General features: G+C 40.3%; 2 protein-coding genes across 8 annotated transcripts in view; both read right to left on the bottom strand.

Annotated features, from left to right (window-relative positions):
• sash1b (SAM and SH3 domain containing 1b) overlaps positions 1 to 407 on the bottom strand; it is a 61,406-nt gene extending 60,999 nt beyond the window's left edge. For 4 of the 7 annotated variants that reach the window (XM_008399054.2, XM_008399055.2, XM_008399056.2 and 1 more), the window contains exon 1: positions 33 to 407. The gene's annotated coding sequence lies outside the window, so the exon portion shown is untranslated. The remainder of the gene's footprint in view (positions 1 to 32) is intronic. The other 3 variants (XM_017302430.1, XM_017302431.1, XM_017302432.1) reach the window with 3 other exon arrangements.
• Positions 408 to 948: 541 nt separating this feature from the next.
• Positions 949 to 21,257, bottom strand: part of stxbp5b (syntaxin binding protein 5b (tomosyn)) — a 43,196-nt gene continuing 22,887 nt past the window's right edge. The window contains exons 11-28 of the mRNA XM_017302406.1: positions 19,998 to 20,204; positions 19,744 to 19,811; positions 19,594 to 19,634; positions 18,581 to 18,801; positions 17,452 to 17,636; positions 17,023 to 17,148; positions 15,850 to 16,001; positions 15,557 to 15,559; positions 13,720 to 13,782; positions 13,567 to 13,623; positions 13,407 to 13,454; positions 11,015 to 11,065; positions 9,804 to 10,043; positions 7,570 to 7,927; positions 7,234 to 7,399; positions 6,052 to 6,163; positions 4,908 to 5,128; positions 949 to 4,817 (exon numbers count right to left, since the gene is read on the bottom strand). Coding sequence (XP_017157895.1) covers positions 4,776 to 4,817; positions 4,908 to 5,128; positions 6,052 to 6,163; positions 7,234 to 7,399; positions 7,570 to 7,927; positions 9,804 to 10,043; positions 11,015 to 11,065; positions 13,407 to 13,454; positions 13,567 to 13,623; positions 13,720 to 13,782; positions 15,557 to 15,559; positions 15,850 to 16,001; positions 17,023 to 17,148; positions 17,452 to 17,636; positions 18,581 to 18,801; positions 19,594 to 19,634; positions 19,744 to 19,811; positions 19,998 to 20,204 — 2,361 coding nt within the window. The 3' untranslated portion in view covers positions 949 to 4,775. The remainder of the gene's footprint in view (positions 4,818 to 4,907; positions 5,129 to 6,051; positions 6,164 to 7,233; positions 7,400 to 7,569; positions 7,928 to 9,803; positions 10,044 to 11,014; positions 11,066 to 13,406; positions 13,455 to 13,566; positions 13,624 to 13,719; positions 13,783 to 15,556; positions 15,560 to 15,849; positions 16,002 to 17,022; positions 17,149 to 17,451; positions 17,637 to 18,580; positions 18,802 to 19,593; positions 19,635 to 19,743; positions 19,812 to 19,997; positions 20,205 to 21,257) is intronic.

Genomic DNA, 21,257 nt, shown 5'->3' with positions numbered 1-21,257 from the left:
AGACTTCTTCCATATTACAAGTAATGAGTTACCTTAAAAGTTGATACTTTCTCTCAATCCGGGAACAAACCGCGTTAATGTTTCCCCAGGACTGCGTCCATCCTCTTTGTTTCATTCATCGCAGCGGCGAAAGACGCGGAGCTCCATCAAACATTTATCCGGAGCAGAGAGTGCGGAGGCAGCAGCCGAAACAAGTCGCTACTGTCACAAACAGAGCGTCAAAAAACAAAAAAGAAAAAAAACCTCCAGGCGAGCAGAGCGCATTTAGTTCAGTTTGTTGTGCACCTACGCCGCGTTTTAAGTTTCCTGCCCCTCCGCTTCTGCAGACAGTTCAGTCAGTGAGGATGCTGCTGCTGCCCCGGCTTCCGACCGATGTGGCTCCCTGCCCGCCGGCCGGATGACGAGAGTACGCCGAGCGCTGCTGCCACCTGCAGGGCAGTTTGAGAAGCGTTTCAATATTCAGCCAGAACTTGAGAAACCACAAAAAGTGTGGTTTCTCTCCCAATTAATGAGGGGAATTAATTTGAGCCCAAAACGATTCTCGTCTCAGACGGATTTAGTCAAAGAAATGTGTTTCTGATAGGAAATGAAACAGAAAATCAAATGATTAGAGTTCTTAAATATGGTTGATGCTGCTTGATAAGTTGTGGATAAAAGGGATCAACTAATTTAATGGGAGCCAAAACATACATCTGTCTAACTCGGATATGTTAAACCTGGCGGTTCTTAAAAGATGACACATGAAGTCTAAAAAAATATCAGGGGAATCTTTAACATCTAACCACAGAAGAAGTGAGGCAAATGTAATAAAAAAAAATGTATAAGTTTTGTATTTGTTTTGTTTTATTTAGGACAGTAAATTCACAACTGGAACTGTGACCTGATGAGTGTCAAAAACTTCTCAATAAAACGATTAACTACATAAGAACAGAAACCACAGGACAAATGTTACTTTGGGTTTTACATTTATTTTTTTTTCCATTGCACAATAATATCTATATATACTGTATCTACAGTCTAAATTGTTTGTGGCAGCAGATTAAGTCAGACATCCATGTGAAATCGATTTTAATAAAACTGTACAAAATTTATTTATTTTTTCCAAACAAAATACTGCAACTCCACAGATGTTCATCATCCCAGAAGACGGATGGATGGACGGAAGTATGGCGAGAGCTCTCCGGCACGATGCTCGACTGCGGGACGCGTTTCTACAGCGCAATGGGGGAAAAGCGAGAGGTTCTCCGAAGCAAACAGTGACCTTAACAAATATACCAGAGAGAGAGAAAAACAAAATGTACATCATCCCCCAGCCCCTCCCTCCACCCCTCGCACTTATACGACTGGCACGACCGCATGAGGGAGGCGAAACGGGAACTTCAGGATTTTTGTTCAACGTGGTGCTAAATACAAATGCCAGAACAGACGATCTCTAAGAGGGATAATACATGGTCGTTTCAAGTTTGTAAACACGTAATATCATGCATCCTTCAATGTGCAATAAGAGACCATTTAGGACGTACAAGTTGCAAACTGAAGCACTTTTAAAGTCGAGGCCACACTTAGTAGAAAGAACCCAGCAGCCCAGCAGAAGGAGGTGATCCTGCTGCAGTAGCAAAGCTTTAAAATCGGATGAGCGACTTGGATACAGGAAAATGGTTTCTGAATGAAGAGTAATGAAGAGCCACTGGTTGGACATAGACGTCACTTCCTCCATCTCAAAATGACATAAAAGTACTTATTTTAATAGATTTTGAAATAAAAGTATATTTTCATTTAATATATATATATATATATTTGTTTTAAAATATAAATATTTTATAGTTTCTTTAATCTGACATGAACAAAATCTGAGAATGAAGAAATCATAATCAGCGAATGATATAAATAAGCACAAGTTTACGATGTTTTGGTCCTTCAAAAAAAAAAAAGAGAAAAAAAAGGAAAATGGGACACATTAAAAATCATAGCAAAATTTTACAGAGTACAAAAAATAGTGCAAAACCCACATATTTTACTCTTCCAAATGGGGTAATCTCAGTAGTATAAAGTGGAGTAGATTAAATCAGCTGTCTGACAAGTGAAGGGTCTCTTTGAAAACTGCTGCGTAATCCACCGCAGGGTTCAGACATTTCGGTCTTTTCCAGCCGACGGCTCTAGATTTTTCTCTCCAGTGGATCAATCAGTTTGGAAAGAAACTCTTCCAGCTCGCGCTGCTCACCTTTCTGAACAAAAATAAAAAATCAAAGCAGGTCGAGACGGTGCAGAAAAGTGTCGTGCTTATACGAGAAAAAAAAAAAAAAAAGTCAGTCTGCTCTCCTTCGTGTACACAGTAGACTTCGACGAGTGTCAAAATACGCTCTTAGTATTCCGGAGGGGAAAAATACATAAATAAAGACAACTCTGTGAAATAAAGGTAACTCTTTGGTGTCAGAAAACAACATGGCCGCAAGCGTACAGTGTTGCCGAAGCTCGCGCGCTCAGATTCGCGGTCAAACCGTCGCGCTATTTACAGCATTTGGCAGCAATTTGAAGTCTTGCTTTTCCTATGTTAGCTTGTAACAGCAGCAGATCATTGCAGTTTGTGAAAGGAAACAAAAATATTGAATCTTTTTTTTTTTTTGACAAAACACTCCAGGAAAAATTAATTTAACCTGTAGAGATCTGATGTAATGCACTGCATCAATATGGCGGCCATACTACACATATTCCTTCGTATACGCATTTTCACATACACAAACCTGTACAACGCTTAGCAAAAGTATTCATACCCCTTGGAACTTTTTTTTTTTACTTTACTATGTTACAAACTTCATTGTCCTCAATGAAAATTAAAAAAAAATGTGGCATTTATTGTCTGTTCAGCCTCCTTTTTATGTGATCCCACAAAATAAAAAGTGCAACCTAATTAGCAAATGGAGTGGAACTGTGTGTAGTTTAAGCTTGGAATAAAATATGGCTGATCTGCAAAGAGCAATTGCAAACAAATATCACAAAGACCAAAAAAAAAAAAAAGACAGTGGACAGGTCAGGGATACAACTGTGGAGAAGCTTCAGTTTTGAACATCTCACAGCAGACTGGAGTCAAAAACATTGCACGTCACCCTAAAAATACCACGGCGGTGGGAGTATCATGCTGTGGGACCTTTTGTATTGAATGGAAGCTGCAGCAGAGTTCTGTGGCGAAGAGTGATGACGAGCCAAAGCATTAAAGATTTGGATTACAATCTGTTGCTTTGTTAGAACGATCTAGTCAACGTTTGTTGAAGCTCTGAGGAAAAATGTTAAGTTGTCACAGAGCAACTTAACATTTGCTCTGTAATAAAGCCAATAATAAAGACAGCCCTGTCATTATCATAATAAAGACAGGGCTGAAAACTAAAACATACCACAATTTACAGATTTGAATTTGTAAACACGAAAACCATCCAAAATACTCCCGATCCTTCACAACCACGCTCTTCTTTGATGAGGAATAGCTCACAAGGGATGAATACTTTTGCAAGTCACAGTAGCGTACACATAACTAGAGGTTAGCGTTTACGCTTCATGAGGCAAAGGCGAACAAACAAAAACAAAAAAGAGAGAGAGAGTGTTTAAAAGAGCAGTTCATAAAGAGACGAGCTGTGGCACTGTGTGGAGCACGTCACTGTGCTCGGTCATGTCTACCAACACAAACAGCATCACCACTTCCGTTGTGCTGTAAGACAAACACGCTTTTTTCTTCCATGTGCATCTAAAAAAAAATATTTAAAAAATAGACAAAAATCATCTTTAGCCACACCAGGATGAAAAAAAAGGTTGATTTTTATCTCAGAAAACTTCTAAAAAAACCCCAACATTTATCCTTGTTAAAATAAAAACAATCTTTGTTTAGCCTGTCACAAGATCTGACTTCAGCACTCGGGGGTTTTCCAGTGTCTCAACTCATTTGTTGGAGAACAATGTAAACTCTTCATTGGGGGTAAACATTTTTAGCACTTTTTTTTTGCTCATTTATTTTTTTAATGCCCAACACACAATCTTCAATGCCAAAATATTTTTCTACTTTAAATAAAAACCAAAGTGACTCAGAAAACATTCTCGCCCGAAAAGCGACTCGGTAGCCGTGAAAATGTCGATGGCAAACTACTGAACTACCAGCCCTTGTTCAGTTAAGAGGCAACAGATCCAGCATCTGTTTGTCCAATTTATCTACTCTACTACTCTAAGTGCTTCGAGGCCCTTTCTAGATGGAGAAAACAAGAGAAAAAGGACAGAAAAACGAAACAGAAGTCCTTCCCAGTCACTCCTGTGGAGCCTCACGTGTTCACTCGATTCGTTTCGAAGGATCAGACTTTTCTCCTCGTTTAAGTTCGCTGTGTTTGGCAGACACAATAAAGGGCTTAGAAAGAAAAAAAAAAGGGGGGTGGGAAAGTGCAGCCAGGCCACCCAGAGTACATCATATTTGCAGAATTGTCCCTCCTCCCTTCCCGTCTTCACTCGAAAAGCAACAGGTGTGGATATACGTCGATCTTCTATCGCTGTCGGGTGAAACGGAAGAAGAGAAGCCAAGGAGCTTGCTTCTCGTCTGTCGACTGGAGTGATGGAGAGTGAAGATTATTGTGCTGAGAGAAAGAGCATGAATCTGTTGAGCAGAGCACGTCCAGCCCGCCCGACCGCACGCCCGCGCGGAGAAAAACAGGAAAAAAAAAAAAAAATAGAGAAGAGGAGGAATCCCAGCTCCCCGGACATACTGGTGTGCATGACAGAGTCCGGCTCTCCGCTCGCTGTCATCAGAGCTGGTACCACTTTTTATCTTTGTACTTCACCATCATCTGGGGAGAGAAACAAGAAAAATAACAGATTGATTTCAGAGGGAGAACAACAAGAAAACAAACCGGGTGAAAGCGGAGGCGGTTCCGTACGTCGTGGGCGTGTTTCGAGAAGGACTCTGCGCTGGCCATCATGGCTGCCGTCCTCTCCTCCAGTTCTCCCAGTTTCTGCCCTCTCTCGTCCAGCGCCACTCGGGCGCGGGCGAGGTCGCCCACCACCCCGGACGCCGCGCCCTTCATGCCCTCCATGCTGCCCGGGCCTGGGATGTGCTGGGCCAGGCTACGAGAGGCCTTGCCGGCCGCCGTTTCGCCGACTAGCAAACAAAAACAAGACAAAAAAAAAAGACTGATGATTATTTGATTAATTTGATACAAAAAAAAAAACGAAGTGGCACATTTTGCTGATTTTTCATTCACCCACTTAAAGGTTTTTTACATGCAATACTAGAACTACATTAAAAGATGAAAATGAGCAAATTTCTTTTTTAATTAAGTAAAACATTTCATTGCCTAAAATGCAACAACATGGCTTTCCTTTAGTGGATTTGGACCAGGTGGAGCTGAAACTATAACACTGGAGGAGCTTTGGGTGACACATTTTTACTGTCAGGTGTTTTCACCTAACAGATATGTATTTGGCACAGATTTGGTTAATTACTGCTGTGAATATATTGTTTTTTTTCTTCTTTTTAAGTCTTTATGCTGCAGTTAACGACTAATCAATTACTAGATTAACTGACGATTATTTCAATAATCGATTCATCACGATTAATCGTTTCAGTTCCAGTTAAAACCATAACAAAAATAAATATAAAGAGTTGATCCTAGTTTATACGTCCCTCTAAGATTACAAGTAGACATACTCAAAAAAAAACACACAAAAAACTGAATTGCCTTATGTGATGTCACCAGATGCATCGAAACATGGAAGCTTATTTCTGAGAGTTAGTTTTATCTTCATTAAATAACAACAAAAAAAAGCAAAGTGTATAAAAAACTGACAATGATATGTTCTCTAGACAAACTTTAGTAAAGTGACTTTGTTTGCGCATAAGGTAACATCTTGGTAGCAGCTTTAAGCAGCGAGCCAACGCTCACTGGTCTATTGAGAAATGAAAGGGCAGTGAAAGCATCACTGATGGGAAAACTGCTGAGAACGGAGAGGAGGTATTATGTAAATGTGATGTAGAAGTTTAGAGCGGCCTTATGTAACGCCCGAAGGACGCTGCACACTCACAGAGGTCTTCCCTGTCCAGAGACTGAGCTCCTCCGCCAAAAAGGCCTTTGAAAAAGCCTCTGTTCGGAGCCTCCGGCGTCTCCACGGGGGTAAATAACTCGCTGAGCATTTCCTGAGGACGACAAAAGCATCAGCACGTCCGTTTCAATATATTCTCCCACAGGATGTTCAGTCTAAACGTCGGCTTTACAAACAAAAACACAACCCAGGATTTGAAATAATGCAATTTCCTACCAAAACGTCTGTACACCCTTCAATAGTTAACAAAAATTTACTTTACGATTTTCACTGAGGTTTTACATGACAAACACAAAGTGGAGCATATTTGTGAAATGGAAGAAAAAAGAAAATAAATTTCTACAAAAAAAAGGTATTTATATTTAGCTGTCAGTACAAAAAATAAAATCCAGTGCAATTATTGGTCATCAGAATTCATTTCAGGCTTCCTTTTGAAGCCTCCCCACAGCATGATACCACCACCACTGTGCTTCACAGAGGCGCTGATATGGATCCAGCTACAGAGTAACAGATGAAAACATTAATCATTTGATGATATTTAAAAATGAAATTAGGCAGACATATAGTCAGACAGGCATCAGGCAGACAGGCAGGCATATAAAGTTATGTGGAAATTTTGGTACTACCAAAATGAAAATAATTCATACAAATAACTCAAAAACCAAAAACCACAAATTCAGTTTTATGCTGAATTTCTTTCAGCATGAAACTTCTGAAACTTTAACAAAAAGTTACTCAGTTGATTGAGTATGAACTTTATACTTTATAATAAAATCACTCAAGTAAAAGTAAAATGTAAGCAGAGTAAAAAATACTTCTAAAAGTAAATTATTCCCAAAAAGTTACTTGAATAAATGTAACTAGTTGGTATCCACCACTGTACATAGGCAGACATTTTTATTTTCTACRAAGCAGGCAACCTCTGATTGCTCTGGAAATTATTTTAGGTGTTTAAAATAAACGGAGCCGAATGCAAAAATGACCCAAACTTATTTAGAAAACTATGCATCGTTTTTCACTAATTATGCCACGTAAAACGGCATTAACACGATTTTAAAGGAACAGGACTTTCTGATCTCACTCTTCATGAAAACTCCCTACAGAAGTCAATCAGCTGTTTGTCAAAAATTGCAATCCTATGAGGTGATTTCCTCGCTGCCTGACCTGAAGGTTGTCGCACGTCTCCTGGCTGTAGGTGATCCTCTGGATCTCGGTGGGGGAAGTCAGGTACAGAGCCTGGCCCAAGTTAGAGAAGCAAAACGTTCTGGCTATCCGCATATCTGTCAGTGGCAAGTAGTTGATGTCCAGCAGAGGCCGCAGACTGGGCAAGCTGTAACCAGCACACAGAAAGATGTCAGAGGGACGTGGTGCTTTTACAAGTTCTACAAACGACTTCATTAGCTGTGTTCAGATACCACATATTAACACTTTTGGCAGGAAAGTCAAAGAGGTGAGGCGTTTTGATCAGAGGTATCGAAACTGCAGAGTACCAGTGCATACCTCAGGGTCATAATGTGGCCGTTGGCACAGAAACAGGCGATGCAGTAGGCCCCGGCCATCTGCACCACGTCAACGCGCAGCACAAACGAGGTCTCGGTGATGTTGTGTTTGTAGATGCTGGTTTGGGACGGCATGGCCACCACCTTGGCCTGCTTCTCTGAACACAGCACGGCAAACTGGGAGTCCTGGCCTTCCTGTGAGGATGGAGGCGTGGCCGGCCTGCGCCTCCGGACCTTCTCTTTCTCTTCGTCTGAGGCGTTGGGGTCATACCACGCTTCGCAGGAAGGGGGCAGCAGAGTTCCAGCAGCATCCAGCAGCGCCATGGTCAGGATGCCTCCTTTGAGTTGGACCAAAGTGCCTGGAAATGCGAGTTTGGATTATAAAACAAAATACAGCATTACAAGAGAGGATTTAGGGTTTCTGCAGGTTTCAACAGCTCAAAAGTAAGACGTTTTAAGACCTTTAAAAATAACATTTAAGACCTATAAAGCAAAATGTACAAAAGAAAATTACAAATTTTATGTATATGCAGTTTCTATAAATTATAGATCTTATCCTATTCTCACTTTAGTTGAAGACAATAGCTGCTATCTGCAGCTCTCATTTTGTTCCCTCCAAATGTATTTTCCTCCACTCTAACAACTTTGTTGAAATCAAATTCTTCAGTAAGTAAGATTGATCTTTCTGTTCGACCACAGTGTTTAAAATCCACTAAATCTTCAGCCTCAGAGTTGGTGTCGCACCAAATGCTGCTCAGTGGATCAGTTCTAGCAGCCGCGGCGCAGATCGTTTTCCAGGGAGCTTTAGCCTCGCCAGGGGATCATAACGGTGACATTTCTAGGGTCTGTTTGTGGCTTTGGGGAGCAGCTTTGTGCTTCTCACAGTACATATGGCTCTCTGCAGTCTTAACCCTTGTAGTGCCAAGATTTTTTTACACTGAATTTATGTGGCATCTTACGGGTTGGCAAAAAAAGTGAGCCAGTGGCAAAGATGAGCGTCTAGCTAGCCAGGAGAATATAAAATAACAGTATATATTTAAATATAAAACTACTGAGGAACAAATAATACACCCAGGCTAGCTCTCCAGGGTATATTACTATTAAATTTATATACCCTAGCTAGTTAACCTAACTAGTATGGTCAGTTGGCTGGATGATGTTTGTCCTCTAACTAGCTGCTAACATACGCTAGCTAGGGGACATTAGGAGCTAGCTAGATGTAGTCACAGGATGCAACGAAGAAGTCTGCCTCAAATTCTTTCCCAACCAAAAAGTCACAAAAAAAATACTAACTATATGAATATATAAGATTAAACGGTCCTGCCATGTCAAAATTTAAGACCTCTAATTAATGTATTTAAGGCCAAATCAGATTTATTTATTTTTTTTAATAATAATTTTAGACATTTTAAAGCCTTAATTTTAGACACATGAATTTAGGACTTTTTCTGTTATTTGTAGAAATGTTTGGGAATGATGAGATCTTTACGCTTCACAAACGCATACCAACTTTATCTTACCCAGATCTAATCGCTTAAAATCCCATTTGATCTAGGACTGGAACCAACAATTATATTAATTATTGATTAATCTATGAACTAATCTGATAATTAACCAATTAATCATATGGAAAAATTGTCACATTGCTAATTTTTCATTTAGGCCTTATTTATATAATATCGACATTTATTTAAAGATGCAAATAAAGCAATAAATCAATTCCTATTTTGAACATTATAGTGCCTATAATGCAATAACAGTGTACAAATAAACACTTGATCATTTGAAGCACAGGAAGCATCTGAAGCTAAAGAAATACTTCAACCTCAACATGTCAGACAGCAAAAGGTGCTTAACAGGAGATTTATTTTACAGTGATTTTGACTGGGTGAAGCTTTAAAGGTTGACATTTAAAGAGTTTTTGGTAGGCCATATTTACAGACAGGCCTTTTTTTCATCTTAAATGAAAAATGTATATATTTTCTGTATAACTTCAGTTCAATTACTGCTATGGATATATTGTTCCTTCAGCAAATGGCTTTTTGTTGAGTCTGTATACTCCAGTTAGCGATTAATCAATTACTAATTTAGTTGACAATGATTTTAAGAACTGATTAATCACTATTAACCCAATTAATCGTTTCAGCCCTAATTGAAACATATTAAGATATGAGGCTTTTCCTTGCTCAAGAGGTATGAATACTTTTGAGTGGCGCCCCATGTTGGGTTTCTCACCGCAGGAGGCAAAGCTGAGCGGCTGCTGGAGCTTCTGGTCGCCACCCGGCTGCAGGCCGAGGGCCACCATCATCACGGAGCCCTGCGTGGTCCCCACCAGCAGACAGGGACTGGCCAGGCTGTCCGACTTCCTGGGGAAACTCTCGCAGAAGTAAAAGGAGGAGATGGCCTCTCGAGACTCTCTGTCTATGCTGGTTACGCTTGAGCTACGCGAGCGGGTGAATGCGTTATCCTTCCCGTCTAGACGGCAGGTTTGCGGATGAACAAAAAAAGAAAAACCAAACGGAGACAAAATCAGGAAGTGATTCAAGTTAGACGGCAAGAGAAAGCTGGTTCACATGTTACCAAGCAAGAAGGAAACCAGGTTAGATGTTCGGTAAAAACACACCTCCTGACACATTTATAAATTAACAGGCAGAAAACACATAGCAAACCCTTTGTTAAGGACAGACCAGAGGGCTTTTGGACATTGAGATGCGTTTCTTTTGTCCCAATTTGCTTTTGTTGGTTTAAAATCCGACAATCTCAATGTGAAAAGCTTCAACCGAAGCACATGTTAGATCATCTTCTTAAAAAAAAAAAAAAGTTACTGAAAAACCAAGCGAGGGGGAAAGCCAATACATCGCCCTTCACCCGAGTTCTTCTTGAGGGAGAAACTGGAAACAGGAAAAGCAAGATTCTGGACGCCACGTGCGCTCAAGCGACACGAACTTCCTCGAAAAGAAAAAGGACACGATCACCGTGAGAGGATTAGTGTCACGTGTTATCCATTTTCACAATGAAAAGCCCTCGTTTGTGGGGATTAGTATGAGTTATCCCACTCCGACCAAAGTCCGGCCGCGACCGGTCCACTCACATCGGTGCGGGTCTGACTTAGTTCTATGCACATTCAACTTCAGGGTCATCCTGGCCGCCAGCTTGCCATTTTTCATACTACCAAAGGGCCGTTTAAACAACCGAGGGGACCAGCAGTGGGAGCGATCCTCTGTGTCCGGGGCAGACACACACAGGGTTCATCTCAAGTTACGGTGCAAAACACAGTAGCACTTTTAAAGTCACACAAACACTTTGCAATACTCTCATACATATACATATATATATATATATTACATCTTTAAAGTTAATATAAAACAAAAGAATTATAATGCCTGTTAAAATAAGGGGGGAAGAAGTTAAAACAACAAAATTGTTCAGTTCATTTGTTGGCTTACCCAGATCTAGCTTTTGCTCACCAGACGAGCTAATTTTCCGCGACATCTTGGCTGTAAAAAAGGAGAAACAAATACCCCTAATTTTTAAAAGGAGAGACGTTTTGTGCACCTGCTCAGATAAATCACAGCRATCAGGAACTAGAGGCACTTGTCCAACAGCTACAGCRTCAAACATTCAGGAAAACGATCACTTGGTACAAACTGTAGGACAACTGTTGAGGCTCGGTTCTCCAAGAGGCGCTTGTGAACCCGTCGGCTTTTTCACATTGAACAGCCGCAAAATTTTAMATTTTCAAACTGGGATTATATGGAACCAACATAAAATGGTGCRTAATTGCAGGAAGAAAAAGGAGCTGGATGCATGGATCTAAAATTCTGAAAAGTGCGGCAACAATTGGTCAGCTTTTTTCAGATTTGTGATGTGCACAACTAAGTGCTGTCTTGTTGACAGACGGATCTCTGCAGCTCCTCCYGAGTCACCGTGCTGAGGCGGGTTTTCATGAGAGGAACTCAACCGAGAAACGTTCACAGGTTGCAACTAACTAATTTTGTTGGAAGATAAATCGTCCAAGAAGTTATTGCGATAAACAATAATATTGCTTTGAGATCATATAATAGTYATGGCTTRATAATGCAAGAACACATTGTAAAAGATCGATAAACTTTAAGGTCTAACAAAGATTTAACACAGGAACTGGAAGACATTTTAAATACCCAAAAGAAATAAAAAATTAAGGTAACACATTATTTCAAGAGCTGTGCATAAGCCTGACATGACACTGTAATAAACATGCCATAACACCTGTTACGAGCATGAAGGAGTCTTTATGAATGTTTATGACAGTTGTCATGAAGTGTCTTCGGGACATATGCTTTTAATGCAAAGCTGACATTTTTTATTTACTTTTCATGCAAATTTTAAAGGAATTTTGCATTAAATGTGTCATTATTTACTGAATAATGCAAAGTTTACACTCTTAATGGACTTTTAATGCAGCTTTTAGTGCACCTTCCCATTAAAAGAGTCATTCTTTACCGAATGACACTTCATGACAACTGTCAAACATTCATAAAGACTCCTTCATGTTCATAACAGATGTTATGTCACGTTTATGACAGTCTTATGTCAGTATTATACACACCTCTTCAAATAAAGTGTTACCAAAATTAATTTATAAAGTCTCTTAAACGAAATTGTTCTTCAAAAAAAAAAACGAACAATGTAGGGCCAAGTTTCTGGTAGAAAGAGATGGAGTAARGAGAAAAACAATAAATGCAAATGGAAATTATTGAGTTTGCTTTAATTTATTGTGCGATTAATTGATTTATCACTTATTGTGACAGACCTRGATGTGATCTCGTTTTACAATCTTCTTCTTCTACGCATGTGGACTCAATTTGCTACCTGGTGATATCTGAAGGCGCACGGCTGCAAAAAGACGCCAMAATGTTTAGATTTCTTTTGAAAACAACATTTGTAAAACCATATTTTTACTTCCTAAATCACAATTATGCACCGCATCAGGTTGGTTTTTCATGAAGCCTAAATAAGTTTTTATTCTAACTCTTATCCTAACAGTGCATACAGCTTAWGCCATATTGTCTTGATTATAACAAGACTGAATATAAACCAAAAATGTGTTTATATCCCCCCCCAAAAAAAAGACAACAGATTTTTATTTTCTGCTMCCAGGAGTGCTGCCATTCCCAAAAATGAATCCCCCAAAAGTTGCCTTAGTCCACAACCACCCTCAGAACCGCCATCAGAATGCAGACGAAGCAGAAAAGCATTGCAAAGGAGCCGGCACTGTCAAACGAAGCAAGAAGCAGTTGAGAAATAAGATAATTATAATTCACTGAACATTGTTATGCACAGAGAGTAGGTGGAAAGGGGAAAAAAAAAAAGAAAAAAAGAAATGAGCGGATAGCCAAAAGATCACACTGAATCGAAACCCTGGAAAGGGAAAGAAATACAGCGAGCATCGACGATCGAAGAGAACTCAAAATCCAAGAGGTTAGTGACACAAATAYTGAGGCAGATTTTCTACGGCTTTCTTTCGGGGACGAGAAGTAAAAAGCGTCAGATATCACATCCCCAAGCAATAATCCGTAGAGCGTGAAGAGAATTTGAATAGGAAATCTGAAAGAAAGGCTGAAATCTGAAAGGCACCCTGTCATGCAATCAATAGAAGCAACAGGATTATTTTTTTTGTGATCAGTAAATAAAAAAATTAAATAAAAAAAAAATCCACGTCTCCACTGAAAATCTGTCTTTCATTGGCACGTTAGGCACAGACCGGCAGAGGGTCAAGGCACAGTTTGGTTAGAGCGCTGTCATTCATGGAGAGAGAAACGGTGAGTGAAGGAAGAATGCACGTGAAAGATACAGTACCAAAGTCATTGGCAACCGTCTTGGAAAAGCGTCTGCTTTTTAACTTCACTGGAAATGAGGTTTTGGGGGGAGGGGGTTTGGAAAAAGGACAAATCAGACGTCTTCAGCCATTTATGATTTGCTGGAGTTAAGAGGGCGCATGCACTGAAAGATACGGTACCCTTCTCTATGAAGTTCTGTTTTCGTTCATCGTCTGAATTGCAGGGTGAGGTAGATCCTGGGTGATAGATGGGAGCATTTGGGGAAAAATGCTTCTTTAAAAAAAAAAAAAAACTTCGTTTTTTGTTTTTTTTTTTTTAGCTAAGTGGCTTACCTGACGTGGGTGATTTGCATCGGTCCTCTGAGTTGTTAGACCCGTCGTTGGAGTCGCAAAATCCTGCAGAAATATTGATTGGGAAAAAAAAWATATTAGCCCAATTTACTCCTTAGAAATGCCCAAACAATCCTACGTCTGATAGGAGGGGTCAACTATTAGAAAAGCTGCAAGGATGGCAACTAGGACAATACACCAAATRTGGACCAAATGCTAATAATTTAACCAGGTCGGTATTGTTTGTCTACTAACRCTGAAAGCTAGGTTTAAAGATACACGACCTGATTTTGGTTAAATGACCTTTAAGCCTAAGAAAACTCCTCCCCCCTGATTTCACTGCTAAGAACTCAAATCATGAGTTTTGGAGATCTGAAGCGGCCGCTCTGAATCAAAACCAGGGAGTGTATCTTAACGAGGGAGAGGGAAAGCTTCCAAGGGCAAAACAATCGTGTGGAAAGGGGATAAAAAAAATAACTAAAAAAAATCTGACACAATGGGACTTACGGAAGTGAGAGGAGCGCAGTTTTTTCACAGACTGAGAATACAAGTTAGAAAGTCTGGACATGTGAGACGAAGCAGTTGGAATGTCTTTCTCAAAAATCACACAAAGAGACCAACAAAAACAGTGAAAACCATTGAGACAGAACAAAAAAATGAGTGAAAATTAGAAGTGTAAATAAAAAAAAAATAGCACAAATTCTCTGAGGCCTGCTGCTGAATTAATCTCTGAATAGAATAAAAGGGATGCACTGGTATCAGATTGAACTACTACAATAGTAAGTAGCTTTGTACTGTTATAACTGTAACTAGCTAAATATTTGAGATGCGATAGCTCTACACACACACAGAAAACAATATCGCACAAACAGGATCTGTGTCAGAAAGGTTTTCATCCACATGAACCCACACGATACTGAGTGCCGTTTTAAACATSCCAAACCTATAGGGGGCAGTGTAGCGCAAAGCTAAAACCTACGTAAACCAATCAGATTGCTTCAAAACAGTCATGACTTGTTAGGAGCTAAACATGGCACCAGGAGGTTCTTATTTGGAGAAAGGTATATTGGCTGAACTCTTTTTAAATAGTGTGTTAGAACATAAAGTTAATAATTGTGAATCACMTCACAGCAAGTATGTGAATATGTTGGTGCATTATTTGTCGCAGGCTGTAAGTTCACTGGACCCTAAATTTCTGTTTTCCCCCACAAAGAAAATTTTTTGAAAATCTTTGCTTTGGTCAGAGTTTCTCCAAATAATCATTTTTAGTTWTATAAAACAAAGTTTTGATGTGGATAAAAGGCCAAAATGCATACAAATGTCTTTGTTTTCCCAGATATCTGGCTATATGTGGACAAGGCCTACGAAAAAGCAGGTGGTGACTGAACTGGTGTTTTTTTTGTTTTTCAGCACACATGAACACTACAAGGCTGCAGTAACAAAAACCCTCTTTGGTGAGGAAATGTTAACAGAGCAAAAACAAAAAATGTTTTTTTATGTATTTTAAATTCAGAGAAGGTGCAGGAACGCAAGGAGCTATTTAAAATGAAACCGTATCTTAAGCCATGCGTGAGAGTTTGATTTTCACCAGATAACATGAAGGSTGAATGGAGAGCAGTCGCTCTGTTTGGCAACAGAAATCTGTATCTGCTCCTCCATACTACTGCGTTTGGAATTAGGTTTGTTTTTTATTCCGAGAGAAAATCTTGAATCTACATCTTGAATGTAGACAGACATCAAGATTTTTAACAGGGACATAAGAAAAGCTTATATAACATTTTTATTACATAAAGAAATCAAAAGGTAATTTTGGTTATGATGCAGCGTTACTGACATGCACCCGCTCTGTTGTCTTTGCATTGTCCTAAACAGATGGAGAACCTGTAAGTGATGCCCCCTGTTGAGCGAGAGAAGCTACTGCAGGGGGTCGTGCTCATGGTGTGAAGTCAGGGCAGCTGCCAACCATCAGCTCCGCCCGTCCAACTCCACCTCAAGCTGCCTGATCAAGTCKAGSTTTACAGAGAGACATCAGGGCCGCTGCTCTGGGAGCGGTTGTGCTGCGGTACTTAGCGAGGCGCACAGAGCGGGAGAGAAACGAGACAGAGGTGTTAACCGGTGGGAGCGCTGCCTCACCTCCAGAAGGCTGGCGTGGTTTCCGCGGGGAGCGGGGCTGCCTCTGGCAGGGGTCTGACGGGCTGTACAGCTCCGAGGTGCCRAGGTTGAGCAGCAGGGTCTTCTGGACGTAGTCCACCACCGCCAGGCCGTTGCTGTTCCCGAACACCACGCTGAGARGCGGAGAGAGGCAGAGGACCGGGGGGGTCAGGCGAGCCTCCAACCTCTCCCATTTTGTCATCTCATCGACTTCAGTGGATTTTAAGGCATACGTTTATTTATAACACATCACAGCAACAAGGCAGTTCTGTGTTTTACATCTGAAAATCCTCACCAATTATGAAACAAGCAATAAACATTTTGTCAAATCCCATATCAAAATAATTGGGCAAAAACGCATCAAACACGTGGTTTAATGTTCCACTTACTGCTAAACAAATGCAACTCTGAACCGCGACGTTTCCTTAGTTTCAGATGAATTGATGCAATCCTACATTTCATAAAACAGAAGCTTTTCACACTACTTTAAATAATTAACTGAACTCACTGTACTGATTGGTATTTGAATGTTAGTGATTTAATTGACATCATCTTTTCTTGTAAAGTGCCTCAAGATGACTTGTGTTGTGCAGCGCTACATAAATAAAAACAAACTGAGGTGTGCATGGCAGTTTAATTTCAACACAGACGAAGACGACTTCAGTGGTTTTGGTGYGCAGGAGGAAAATGAAGATGGCAATCAATGACTTCTGTTTTTAAGCAGCTGTGTTAAAGGCACYGTTTGGAAAAAGCATTTGCAGTATGCATTTGTATATTACTGGTACCCATTTCATTAAAAGTGAAAAAAATATATACATATACATATATATCTTTCTGTGAATACGTATTATGTTACAACATGGACACCTGCGTGTGACCTACATATGTGTAACTTCTTCTGTTAAGTTAGTGGGTGTGGCTTATTTTGCACWGGTTCCCTGTAGCTCAGAGAATAAGACTTTAATACTGTAGTTAGTTTATAAATCGCTGAAAGGCTTAGTGCTACAATACACTAAAGATTTGCTGCTGCTGTATCAACCTTCCAGATCACTCAGGTCTTCTGGTTCTGTTCTGTATTTTATTCAGGATATATCCCATACTTGAGCAGGAAGTACACAGGAACTGTGTGCAGAGACGTGATGTGTGAACACTCACAGGCCGAAGGAGGAGTTGACTGCCAGGCTGGTGATCTGCTGAGGCGGCTCCCCGCTCACCCACACCAGCTGGACCACCAGCTCCACCTGGTAGCCCGGAGACTGCTTCAGCGGGGAGCTCCTCACCCTGCATCAAACACACAGCGGGATGAGACAGCAGGCTGCACTTTACACCACCATCTCTTCTTCTCCCCCACAGGGTTAGGCCACGCTCACGACTAAATCTCCTCATTCCACTCCCCGTCTTTTACCGTCGAGGCGTCTTTACTATTTCTAAYATTTCTTTATAGACGGGATCATTTCACCGTTGACCTCCAGAGGGAGTCATCTGATGACTGCATCGCCTTTTATGAGTTTGTTGATGCCTTTTTTTTTTAAAGCAGCAAAGACATCAACCATGTAGTAAGAAAAAACAAAAAACTGTGCATACTGAAGGCATGGTATGTTGTCCCTGGCTCCTTCGGAGGAGTTGACGCCTGCAGTGAGCTGGTTCGGGGGCTCGGCCTCCTGAGGGCTGGAGGGAGCTGCGGGGGTCGGCAGGGTGGGGGTCTGCTCTCCCCCCGGATCCGGGGAGTCGACCTCGCTGAACTCGCACTGCATCCGAACCTCCAGCAGCTGAACGCGAGACAGAAGAGGAGAGCTTGTATCAAAAACATCCTCTTATTTGCAGGATTAGAGAAGATGATTTTCATAAACCGCAAGAAAATTTAAACAAGCACACAAATTAAAAGTAACTTCACGTATTAGGGATGCAAGTCATCGATCGACTGACAGCCATTTTCTTGAAAACCCATATTTCCTCTTTTATGAATAAGGTAAAAAAATTTAATGCTGAATTTAAAAGAAAAAAATCTTTAGATTTTAACAGAATTTTGTGTAGACTCTGTTACGTAGTGACTGAATAAGCAGAAAATGTCTATTGAACTTAGACATATTTATAATACATAATAAAATAGGAACCTCTAAGGTTGCCAAGTAGAAAAATAAAATGTAAAAAGAATAAAATATGRCAAACACGAACAGAGAGATGTTCATACAGAAGTAYCGTCTGTGGTTTCTCTTGAAGGAATGTTAAAACTCTGCTCCATGTAGTTCATGACAGAACCTCAAAAATCAACCGGTCTTATTGGCATCATGTTTTTCTATCATGTTGCAATTCTTTCTGTTACGCTCTCCACCTTTCCATCACATCCTCGCCTTTCGTAGAAGACAAACAATTGTTCATATTTCGAAACAGAACCACATAAAATCCATTTTTTATCCCACACCAGACCGTTTCTCTTTCTGRTATGGCCCCGCCATCTTTGTTTCTGTATCAACTTGCTCCGCTTAAGGATGAACAACAGCTTCCTCTGCTGGGCAGCGGCCAAACTGGCGGACATCAGTTAATCAATGGGAACTAATTTTAATCTAATAAACAATTAAATCAATARTTAATCATAAGTTTATTAATTATTTGCATCCCAAGTATCTATAAAACCTGAGCATCCTCAGTACAGGAGCCACTGCAAGCCAGAAATGGAAAGTAGTGATAAAAGGATTGGTTCTCATGTATTTACCTGAACAACTTCAGTGGTGACTTCCTGTTTGCTGAACCTGTAGATGATGACGTGAGCAGAAACTCCRGCCACGCACAGCATCCTGCTCTCCGGACACCAGAACAAGGTCTGGATGGCAAACGGGTCTTCGTCCACGATGTCTGTGCTCGGCTTCTCCTCCTTACCCCGAGCCCTCTCGAACACCTTGGCAGTCTTCAGCTTGTACAGCACTTGAAGCATTACTTTGAAAACAGAGAGAGAGGAATACAGCTAACTACCAACAGTTTCAGGAAAAGAAACATGAAGTTAATGATGMACTTGAGAAGAACCAGAACAAGGCCTCAATCTAACCATTTCTGGTGACGTTTTTGTTACTCAATACATTTAAAAACAAAAAACTGGCTTTTTCATGAAATCTAACATGTTTGTTCTACTCAGACTCTGGAATATTTCAGTCTGAAGTTAGGAACATACTTTACCACAAAATCTCCGGTTTCAAACCCTGATTCAAATGGATTCTCGGAGATCTTGTTTCCTCTTTTGTTATGTTGCAGTTCAATTTTGAAGGCGTGTCACTTACAAAAAAAAGCGAGTGTGGGGCGGGGGGGGGTGCCAATCCTCCAAGACACTATTTTTCACCGCAATGGTTGACAGTGAGTGAAGCCACAGCACTTAGGTTGGACTTTTYCCCCCCCACTCRTCTATCCACCGCAGAGTCTACATTTTCCCTTTCAGCTTTTGCAAAGTCAAAACACGGTACGTGTGCCAGACTTAAAGCTGGTTGGAAAACTTGTTGGAACGGTGGGAAAGCTTTTACGGGTGATTTCTTAAAAGAGCGTGTGAATATTTTCACATCTTGCATTTTCGGTTAAAAATAAAAACTAAAATAAAGCAAAAACAGCATTAAATGACAACCTTTGATTTGACTAGCCATTTGTTCCAGCTATATTTGTGAATTAAAATCTAGTAACAGGTGTCAGTTTTTGTTTGTTTTTGACTATGTGTGTATGACCAATCAGAAAAGAAACACTTACATGCAGAAGCATCCCAAAATTTGATCGTCCCATCAGCATGCCTGTTTTTGAAGAGAACCGAGAAAAAAAACGTAATGCTACGTAAGTTGCAACTCCAGAAATGAAAGGCAAACACTGACAGATTGTTTAATTTGGTCAATAATTACAGACCCTGTGACGATAATCTCTGGGTAAGTCTGTGTGCCTTGGCCCCAGTTTCCACCACTAATGGGCCATTCCTGTAAAAAGGAGAAAACTGATTAAATTATGATCGTTACCCGTCTGACTCAGGCCAAATTATTTACTGYATCTGCCACAAGATTTCCCTCTCTTGCTGCCTTCCCGTTAGACACCGTGTCTCCGAACCCAAACGTTACAACGGGAGAGACAATTTCAGGTCCGTTTAACAAAGAGGAGTGAATCACCTTCTTGCTGTAGCCTTGTCGTTTTTGCCGGCTGCCGACAGAGTAAAGTGCAGGGATGAGTTCAGAGGGGCAGTCGGCAAAATACTCGCAACACGTCACCGGTGACTCGTGGATGGAGAGAGGGTAGGGGCTCTCGAATATCGGATACCTGTCACAATAAACGAGAACTGTTGACGTGTGAAAATAACTYAAGGAAAACATTACATGCTTCAAGGTGGTTTAAGAGTTTGCGTGATCTAATGCTGCTTGGGTTTATTGACAATTAAACTTTGTCAAAGATKCCAACAATGATTTCTATATTTGATCCCTGCTCTTTTTTTTTAACACAACTGTAACTTAGAAGTATCTTTAAATGAGAAAGTTAGAGATGCACCAATCAAAGTTTTCTGACAGATGTTGAAATTCGCTTGATCTTATTTTAAATGTTAAATCTTCTATTTCTGATTTCTCTTAAAACCTTGACAACTTGGGTCGCTGTTTGAGAGCAGTTGCTGTAAAACAGCAGATTAGGATTTTTTTTTTTTTAAATGACTGAGCACTTTCTAAACTGGTTTTAGCGTCTTAGCAGTTAGCGGGGTTAGCATTACTAAGGCAGCAATTTTTTGTGCGTATTACAAAGAGAATTATTCAATTGCTTAACTGCATATGAGATGTACAAAGAGCTGCCAACACTACTAAATCTGCAATTTTCAATGACAGGCAGAGGTTAAAAGTTAAAAATATCAGAACAAATTTGCTGTTAGCTACTCAAAGYCTTGCTCTCTCTCACTCTTTCGCAGCCTTACCGTGTCATAGTAAAGAAATTTAACTTTGAATACATACTTCTTCTGACATAATACCTTACTGATTTTTAAAAAGAGCTATGCTAATTTCAAGTTTTCTTCAACCAGTGACAGCGTCCACACAGGTTATTGTTGCCATGGCAGCCAAAAAGACAATTTTCTATTTTAAAACTGATCACTGGTCAAGGATTAGCGATTCCCATTGTCCCCTGTGCAGCTCCAGGCATTAGAGGTGCGTTTCCACAGCAGAAACATTTTCGTCATTTTTACATTCTTGCATTATTACATGATTGGGTTTCCGTTGATTTTACCAACTAAAAACAGATTACCAGGGGAGAAATTTATCACAGAACAATGTCTCTGTAGTGTTGTAGTTATTTTCCTTTTGGCAACAACTTATGGACATAATCTTGTTGAGGCAAAAACTATTTGTTGAACTTATTCAACAGTACACATAAGTCATTAGTTACAGTCAAAA

The sequence above is a fragment of the Poecilia reticulata genome, linkage group LG22 (assembly GCF_000633615.1).
Source record: "Poecilia reticulata strain Guanapo linkage group LG22, Guppy_female_1.0+MT, whole genome shotgun sequence".
Lineage (NCBI taxonomy): Eukaryota > Metazoa > Chordata > Actinopteri > Cyprinodontiformes > Poeciliidae > Poecilia > Poecilia reticulata.
This window is presented reverse-complemented; position numbering and strand designations above follow the sequence as displayed.